The sequence below is a fragment of the Neodiprion virginianus genome, chromosome 2, assembly GCF_021901495.1.
Source record: "Neodiprion virginianus isolate iyNeoVirg1 chromosome 2, iyNeoVirg1.1, whole genome shotgun sequence".
Lineage (NCBI taxonomy): Eukaryota > Metazoa > Arthropoda > Insecta > Hymenoptera > Diprionidae > Neodiprion > Neodiprion virginianus.
The window spans coordinates 20,763,047-20,772,360 of NC_060878.1; the positions used below are offsets into that span (position 1 = coordinate 20,763,047).

The 9,314-nt window shown below is 37.3% G+C and overlaps 1 protein-coding gene across 1 annotated transcript; it reads left to right on the forward strand.

Moving 5' to 3' along the window:
- Nucleotides 1-5,578: 5,578 nt before the first annotated feature.
- On the forward strand, nt 5,579-8,378 carry LOC124297753 (uncharacterized). Its single transcript, XM_046749065.1, has 4 exons — nt 5,579-6,796; nt 7,044-7,276; nt 7,359-7,771; nt 7,903-8,378. The coding sequence occupies exons 1-4, from the start codon at nt 5,579-5,581 to the stop codon at nt 8,376-8,378; spliced, it is 2,340 nt and encodes a 779-aa protein (XP_046605021.1).
- The last annotated feature ends 936 nt before the right edge of the window (nt 8,379-9,314 follow it).

A 9,314-nucleotide genomic window follows, 5' to 3' on the forward strand; every position in this document is an offset into this window, starting at 1 on the left:
TCGATGATACTTATCAGCCTGGAGCTGAACCGACCATGACACCTACGAAGTCGTTGTCTATCAAATAGAGGACGGTTTTCTCTTCACGAACCGTCCTATCGAAGGACTGTGGCGTGGAATAGGCTAATGATATGCTGACCACATGGATCTGGTGGATATAGTGTGGGGATCCGGGTTGAGGGCCATTACCACCAGATCGTTCCGGCATAAGGGCTTCAATGAGCGAGGGCCGGGATGCAGCGCCAACGAAATAGCTACAACGGGGAGTACCAGTAAAGCAAGGAGTGAAGTACAGTCGGTCGCAAGTACAAGAGATCGGTGACGCAATATTATCGCATACCTCAATATCGCAACACATGAGCGGTACGAGCTCCCCTCTCACCAACGATGCAGCACAGCCGAGGGTAAACATCTCCGACCACCTTCCGACGTCCCGATACCTTGATACCTGTCGTCGAGGAAGAAGAAAAACAAGCGGCGAGGGATTATCGCCGCCTACCCGTAGACCAGACCTACGCGACCTGCTGGTCCAATTAGAATACCGCAAATTTGGGGGAAAATCACGTGACAGCAGCGCGATGAAAATCAAGATCATCGCTCGTCTCGACACTCTACGTTCAGTTTTCGCTCTAAGAAGACGTGCTATCGCTATATCGTACCGCTATTATTATCTCTTATATCTCTCGTATTGTAAATTCAGTTTTGCTATTACTATCTCTTGTATCTCTCGTATCGTAAATTCAGTTTCTCGCTTTTGTTACCGCATCTTCAGTGCCTTCTCTATCTTCTTTTTACGTAAGTGAGGTTTCTTTTCTATTTTGTGAAGCCACGAAATTACTTGCAATATATCGTATCTTTATCTCTCTCTCTTTATCTCTATCTTGCAGTTGGTCTGCGTGAGCCACCTGGGCTCGTACCTTAGACTCTATTATCTCTTATCTTTTCCCTTTCTATTTCTTATTGCAAGTAACTTCACGACTGGTTGACTATTACTTACGCATTGTTAGTGACTATCGCTTTATTTTATTATCTTTCTTTTCTAGAATATCTAAATGTCGAATATCGCTGTATACCAGCGTGTTCTCTTAGATGATCAATTTTTATCTTGGTTATCGAGCATTACTATTTCGCAATACTTTCTCCGATTAATTCGTATCTGTTTCTTTACCTATTACCTTTGATTGATTCATCTTAGCGAGTGTACCGCGTGAGCGATCTTACATCGCCGCGGGGTCCCGCTCGTCGTTCATTTGACATTGGAGTATTGTGCCGTATCGCATAACATCTTTTTCATTATTTTCTTCGCTAATATCGCTGATCGTAGTTGCCCGTAGTCTCTTTGGTTTGTCGTATGTTGCATATTAATTCTCTTGAATATTATTTGTCTTATCTTGAATTATCTTTTTTCGTACCGAACATTATCGCTTTTTCTTCTCACACTCACCGCAAACTAAAGACTATGTATTATCTGTTAGTATCTATATTTTATAATAATTCTCTACTTGACCTGTTCCCTTGAATTTACCTTGTGATTAATAATTCCCTGCCTCTGTTATATCGCTGATAATTCTGGTGATGTGAGAACTATCACAATTTCTGTACCTCGCATGTGTCTTATAATCGCTTCTCATATTTTATGGCTTACTGATCAATGCTCAATTTGAGTACCGTATATCTTTTCTGTTCTGCCTATTTATTTTAATACCGTGTTAATCATTACCTCGAATCATAGTATTGCGAGCCGATGCATATTTCCCGCTTATTCTGAAACTACTCTGTTATTTGTTAAATCTCTCGCTTAACTTTTTTCTGGCTGTAAATATTGTTAATTATCGCATCTATCTTAATTGTATCTCAATCTCTTCAGTTGTTTGCTTGATATTAAAGTTTATCGCTTCCTAACCAATATATTCGATACTATTTCTGCTTCACCTGTTTCTTATTTTATCTATTTGATTCAGCCCCTCCCCTCTACCATTATCTTGTCTATACTGAGCAAGCTGTGCAAAACCGTCGTAGAACCTGACCTTACCTTTATCTATTACCTTCACCTTTACCTTTACCTTTTTTTCTAATTATCTATTCTCTGACGCATGTGCGTCTGGCGCCCAACAATTATCTCTTTCCCTTTTCTTATCTCTCTATATCTAATTATTCAGGTTAGTGACTGCGCCGTAGGGTAACCAATTATCCCATTTCTTCGTTCAACCCTCGCGAAAAATTTTATGGTTACAATATATACAGTATAATTTTTGATGAACTTTTAAAAAATAAAAATTTTAGAAAAAAAGAAACATTCTACATTTACTCAATTTTCAACAAATTAATATAATTACTAAAAAAATCTCATATATTTCACAATCGTTTGCTCACGTATGAATTAAAATAAAAATATTATTTTTCGAACAATGCGATTTGATGTACTTTATGTATTGTAATTTCGAGCATCTATACAATGGATTGGAACTCAATGAAAAGTTTGAAGAGAACATACAGATAGATAAATGATTAATTATCTAATTTCATATTTTTCATTTTTTAAAATCAATTATTCATTGATTGAGGGAAAATAATTCATTGAGATCAATTTTTTTTTCTATTCATGAATTTTTTAATCCAATTACCTCCTTTTAGATTTAATTATATCAATGTATGATTCATATATGTAACTGAATTATACATCATACATTATACAATGGATTAGAACTTATTGAAAAGCTTGAAAAAAACATACAGTTGGATAATTAATTGATTATTCAATTCCATATGTTCAATTTTTAGAAATTAATCATCCATCAATTTGAGGAAAATGATTTATCGAGATAAATTATTTTAGTTGAGAATATGTAAATTTGAACAACTGGTGAATTTGAAAAATTAACGACGGAGCCAGGAATCGAACCTGGAATCTAGCGATGCTTTACCGGAGACTTACTCCACTAGACCACCTAGCCGCCCTGACTCTGTTGTCTTTAATTTCTCTCATAACCAGTGAGTTCAAATTTGTTTTCATGTGCCCGATTTGTATGAGTAAGAATTTCTTCTCTGCATGCACGATGTAAGGAGACTGTAGTGTGTAGATGTTTATGTTTACCCCTTTCAATCCTTTGCTTCCGATGAGAAGCCCGTAAGACAGCAATGCCGTCTAATAAATGAGATGCGGGTGTGCAAATCATTAATCTACGAGAGAATTTTAAATTTAAATCTCATCTCATTTATTAGACGGCATTGCTGTCTTACGGGCTTCTCATCGGAAGCAAAGGATTGAAAGGGGTAAACATAAACATCTACACACTACAGTCTTCTTACATCGTGCATGCAGAGAAGAAATTCTTACTCATACAAATCGGGCACATGAAAACAAATTTGAACTCACTGGTTATAAGAGAAATTAAAGACAACAGAGTCAGGGCGGCTAGGTGGTCTAGTGGAGTAAGTCTCCGGTAAAGCATCGCTAGATTCCAGGTTCGATTCCTGGCTCCGTCGTTAATTTTTCAAATTCACCAGTTGTTCAAATTTACATATTCTCAACAAAAATTCTCTCGTAGATTAATGATTTGCACACCCGCATCTCATTTATTAGACGGCATTGCTGTCTTACGGGCTTCTCATTGGAAGCAAAGGATTGAAAGGGGTAAACATAAACATCTACACACTACAGTCTCCTTACATCGTGCATGCAGAGAAGAAATTCTTACTCATAAATTATTTTATTTATCATATGATTGATAAATCTCCTTACCTCCACTCATGCTCAATTATATTAATGTTCAATTTATATACATATGTCGGGGGTGAAGCCTCGGAAAGGCGGAGAGGATGTAGGATTTGCTTTACGTGGATTGCTCATTGTAATAAGCGCGATGATCCCAACACGTCCGGTCAATTCCCTTGCTTTTCCGTGACTGTCGATTTCATCCAAGCGTTGTTATAAACAAACCATTTGTCTGTTCTATTTTTAAAACATGTTGAATAACGCTTGACGCTTGATACGGCGGACTCATTCAAAGTTCAAGTTTCGAATTCACTTGATGATGCATCCTCTTTATTCTTCTCCGACATATCTCTCGATCTAATGAAAAAGTTTCAAACAAATGAACGTAGAAAAAGATTAAAATAACAATAGTGAAAAAAAGACTATAATAACAATAATATAAAAAAGATTATTATAACAATAGTATACGCATGAAGTTGGCGGTGGGGTGAGATCCCAAAAACAAAACAAAAAGCATCTAGCAAACCCTTTGACAGCTGACATCGGCTGTTTATGACAGTCAATGACAAATATCTTTATAGGTATCTGTTTCTGACGCGCAAAAAATGAACATGCAAACGAAAATTATCAAGATGATTCCCGACAGGAATTGTCTTTTTCGCGCGTTGGCGTATTGTGTATACGGCACACAAGATCGACACGCAGAGGTGAGACTGAGTATCGTTTCAAATATAGTGGATAATTGGTCTACATTTGCGAGTTTTATTACAGGTAATGAGTCAAACGGTGCTGTGATTAGGTGACCTGGTGATTACAAATCACATATGAATAAAAATGCAATATATGCAGCTGCGGATATTTTTAAGATATGTTTAATCGTGTATCGCGAAGAACAAATTCATCCACACCGGATCGGATCACAAAATGGAACACAATTCTCGCTACTCTTCACCGGCGACGGAGACAGTGGACACTTTGATGTCTTGCAGAACCAAAATAAAATTCAGATAGTGAGTAATAAGTATCAAACGTAACAAGCAAATTATAGTCTCTCTATTAGATCTAAATATATCACCAAACAGTCAAAAGGACAGCCAGGATTTACGATGACAATGGAGAAAGGAGGAGTTTCAAGCAGCAGACAAGGCGATGAAGATGGTGGATGGTCGGAAGTATCACAAAAGAAAAAGGAAAATAAAATTTTAAGTGCGAAGAACCAAATAAGCCAGAGAATAATAATAAACAAATATTCCTATAACCAGGCAAGAGGACGACCATGATCGATGTTGACCACAAGAGAAAGAGGTGTTTTACGGAGTGAACAGCAACATAAATATAGAGAAAAAAATAATGTAAAGAAGGTGATTTTGGAGAATAACGGGCAGAGCGGTAGCAAAAATAATTCAGCAAGTCAAGGAGATGGATAGATATCAATAGAGAAGGCACACCAATTTTCAACCAACGAACGGAAGCTTAGATTGATGAAAAAAAGAAAAGTAAGCACAGAAGGAATTGAAGTGGACAGCAAGTGCAGACCTGTCATCAAATCAACATGAAGGAATTCGCCTGTCTACTAGACAATGCGTGAGGAAATAGTGAGGCGCGTAGCGCCGAGATGGGGTTGGCGCGCGAAGCGCGCAGGGGCGAAGCCCCTAGTTATACAAAATAAACAAGACAATCTCTCCTGTTCAATACTATGGACATCGATTGGTCTTACGTCGAGGCGAAGCACAGAATCAGTTGTTGCGGAGCGGACGATTGACACAACACTATGTGATTCACGCATATCTCACAATCGAATCGCAGCGTTTATTGTTTTGAAGAAATAATCAGAAGCAATTGCGTGTAGAATGTTACAAGGGAATGACTCATCACATATCAAATAGTGAAGCGACTACTTCGGATCGAACAAGACTTGGGAACCAAATGATTTTACCATCATCATTTTCCGGCAGCATGCGACATATGCAACAGCAGTACCAAGATACAATGGCAGTAACAAGGAAAGTTGGACGACCGGATTTATTCATCACAATGACATGTAATCCTAAATGGCCGGAAATATGTACGGTATTAAAAGATTTTCCTACAGGTACCACTGTAAACGACATTCCAACAATAGCTTGTCGAATATTCAACATGCGGCTACAACAGGCAATAAAGGAAATCCGAAGCGGTTCAGTATTTGGAAAGATTGAAGGATACGTATACACAGTTGAATTTCAGAAGAGAGGCTTAACGCATGCTCACATACTATTTATCTCAAATAACAATGACAAACTTATGACTCCAGAAGCAATTGACAGTTTTATATCTGCAGAAATACCAGACAAACGAATACATCAACAACTATATCAATCTGTCACATCACACATGCTACACGTCCCTCACACATCCAAAATACCATGCTGGAATTCGGTAACGAAGTCATGCTCAAAGAACATTCCGAAAAACTTAGTGGAAAACACTGATATAAGCGCTGGCGGTTTTCCAAAGTATCGCAGACGAAAAAATACAGACGTCAACTATTACCGCAACCACGTGGAAGGAAGAAATATCCAAGTAGACAACAGCATGGTTGTGCCTCACAATCCATACCTACTTGCAATGTACGATTGTCACATGAACGTAGAACATTGTGCGTCAATAATGGCTATCAAGTATGTCTTTAAGTACATCCACAAGGGACATGATCGTGCAAGAGTACAGATAACTGATTCAAACAGCAAGAGTGATGGTCAGCCAATAATCAACGAAATACAGGATTATGTAGATTCGCGTTACGTAGGACCGATGAAAGCAGTTTGGCGTATACTAGAACTGCCAATGCATGGACTAAGTCACGCAGTCACACGCTTACCTGTACACCTACCGGCGCAGCTATACGCAACGTTTGAGGATGGTAGAGAAGTCAAAGCCGCTACAAATGAAAAAAAGTGGAGAACCCATCTTATTGCATGGTTTGAATTGAACAGCATAGATGAAATGGCAAGAAATATAACTTACACGAACACGCCAGATTACTATTCGTTTCAAGAAGCAACAAAAACGTGGAAAAAAAGAAAATATGCATGCAAAGTAGTGAGTAGAATGACAAATGTTTCACCAAGGGATTCCGAAAGATTTCACCTCAAACTAATCCTTGGACATGCGTCAAATGCAAGGAGTTTTATAGATTTACGCACTGTAAACGGGAAGGAATGGAATACATTTAGAGAGGCTGCAGTGGATATGGGTTTAACTGCGACAAATGACGAAGCTTTAAAAATATTCGACGAAGCTGTTTCAATACTTATGCCGAAACGGTTACATCATTTTTTTTGTGTAGTATTTAATCGGTGAAATGCCATCGAACGCGATAGATTTATGGATTACTCACAAGAAAGCACTATCTGAAGACTTCGTGGATCAGCATGAAAATAGAGCACTATGTACAATTGAGCATCTTCTCAGAGCTGAGGCAAGATCATGTGCAGATTTTCACTTACCAATACCGGAGATAATTTTCAAAAATAAAGCAGAAGAAATAACAGTGGAAAACAGAAACCTTTGCAAAGAAAGGCAATGAACTGGTAGAGCAATTAAACAACGATTAGAAAATAATTTATACACAAATTTTTGGTAATATTATGTCTGACAAAAGCACTGATAGAAAACAAGAAAAATGCTCTTACATTAATGGATCAGGAGGAACAGGAAAAACATTTTTATACAACGCATTGTACTACATGTTGAAATCTGAAAAAAAATGTTGCATTGCTTGGACAGGTATAGCAGCCATCTTACTACCATATGGCACAACCGCGCACAAAACATTTGGATTACCATTGACACTGCAAAAGGAAGGAACAATTTTCACAAATGCAACGATGAAGAAAAAAATACAAAGTATAGATGTATTTATATGGGATGAATGTTCGATGATACCGAAAAATGCTTTAGAATTGATCGACACCACGTTAAAAGATATAATGGAAGACACATCACCGTTTGGTGGGAAGACTATAATACTAGGTGGAGACTTCAGACAAGTTTTACCCATTGTGAAACGAGGAGGTAAACAACAAATAATAGCGGAAACAATTAAATACTCTACACTTTGGAGTATATTCGAAAAATTAAGCTTGAAAAAAAATATGCGAGCAAAGGAGGATGCCGCAAAGTTTTCAGAGTGGTACTTAATATAGGTAATGGAGAAGTGGAGCTGTTTGTACCAGAGAAAGAAATACAATGCAACAATTTAATAGACGATTCATATCCAAGAAATTTGCCACTTGATGAATTAACAAACAGAGCCATCTTAGCTCCATTGAATTTCGAAGTTAATCAGTTAAATAAAGAGATACTACGCAGAATGGATGGCAATATATTCGAATTAAGAAGCGTAGATTACGAAACATTACAAGGAATTGATACTGCGGAAGCAGCACTTGACGAAGAAGCTACTCTGCGATATTCGATAGAATATTTAAATGGATTAATGCCATCAGGTTTACCACTACACAATCTACAGCTGAAAGTCGGAGGAATTGTGATGTCATTGCGAAATTTATCAATATCAGATGGTTTATGCAATGGTGCACGGTTAGTTGTAAGAGAAATTCACTCTAGAATTTTGATTGGTGAACTTCTAATCGGAGAGCGAAAAGGGCAAATAGTATAAATACCAAGTATTAAATTAGATACGCGGGGAGATACAGATATGCCATTTATCCTCCATAGGCGACAGTTTCCAGTCAGGTTGGCATTTGCAATAACTATAAATAAATCACAAGGACAAAGTTTTGACCACGTGGGAATATTCATTGACCGACCAATCTTTGGACATGGTCAACTCTACGTTGCATTGTCACGATGCAGGTCGAAGAAAGGTATAAAAATTCAACTGAAAAAGAATAAAAATGCGATAAAGAACATTGTGTACAAGGAAATTATTGAATAAATACTGCATAATGTATATACATCAAGGCCACAAACGAACAAATAAACATGGACGAACTTAAAAGAAAAATGCACAGGAGGTGATAGGAGTTCGAGAAGCCGAGGGGTTGACCCCCTCTACTGACTCCACCGGGACCTCATACGAAGAAGGAAAAAAAGTATTGTATAGAGGAGAAAAGAAGCGAAAGTGAAGAAAAAAGGAGGAGAGAATACAAATGAAAAGAATACAGAATCAGCAATGAAAGAAAAACCAGCAAGAATTTAAAAATCACTGAAAAAATGGACAACAGAGAAAAGAGAAAGAAAAGCCAAGAGGAGCAAGAAGATGCAAAAATAGGTAGCAGCATAAAACGATAAAGAGGAAATAAAGCAAAACGTATGGAAATTTAAACAATCGTGATTTGTAATTGGATGTTCAAATACATAAATCACTTCCACTAAGTATTTTCCTATTTTGTGATTATTCAGATGTTAATTCACACGTGTCGGTCATTTGCTGAAAAAGCCGAAACGCATGCAATGAAATAGAAACTTGTGAGAAAATAAATGTTCGCCTATGAAATTATGAAATTAGGAAACAAATAGTTAGATTAGAAAAAAGATATAAGGATGTATTAACTGAGTTAAAGGTGAGAAAAAAATGTAAATTACCAGAAAT

Coding starts and splice junctions, on each gene's coding strand:
- LOC124297753 (XM_046749065.1), top strand. CDS start 5,579: ATGACTCATCACATATCAAATAGTGAAGCGACTACTTCGGATCGAACA. Junction 6,797..7,043: donor GAAAATATGCATGCAAAGTA/GTGAGTAGAATG, acceptor TTTTTTGTGTAG/TATTTAATCGGTGAAATGCC. Junction 7,277..7,358: donor AGAAACCTTTGCAAAGAAAG/GCAATGAACTGG, acceptor GTCTGACAAAAG/CACTGATAGAAAACAAGAAA.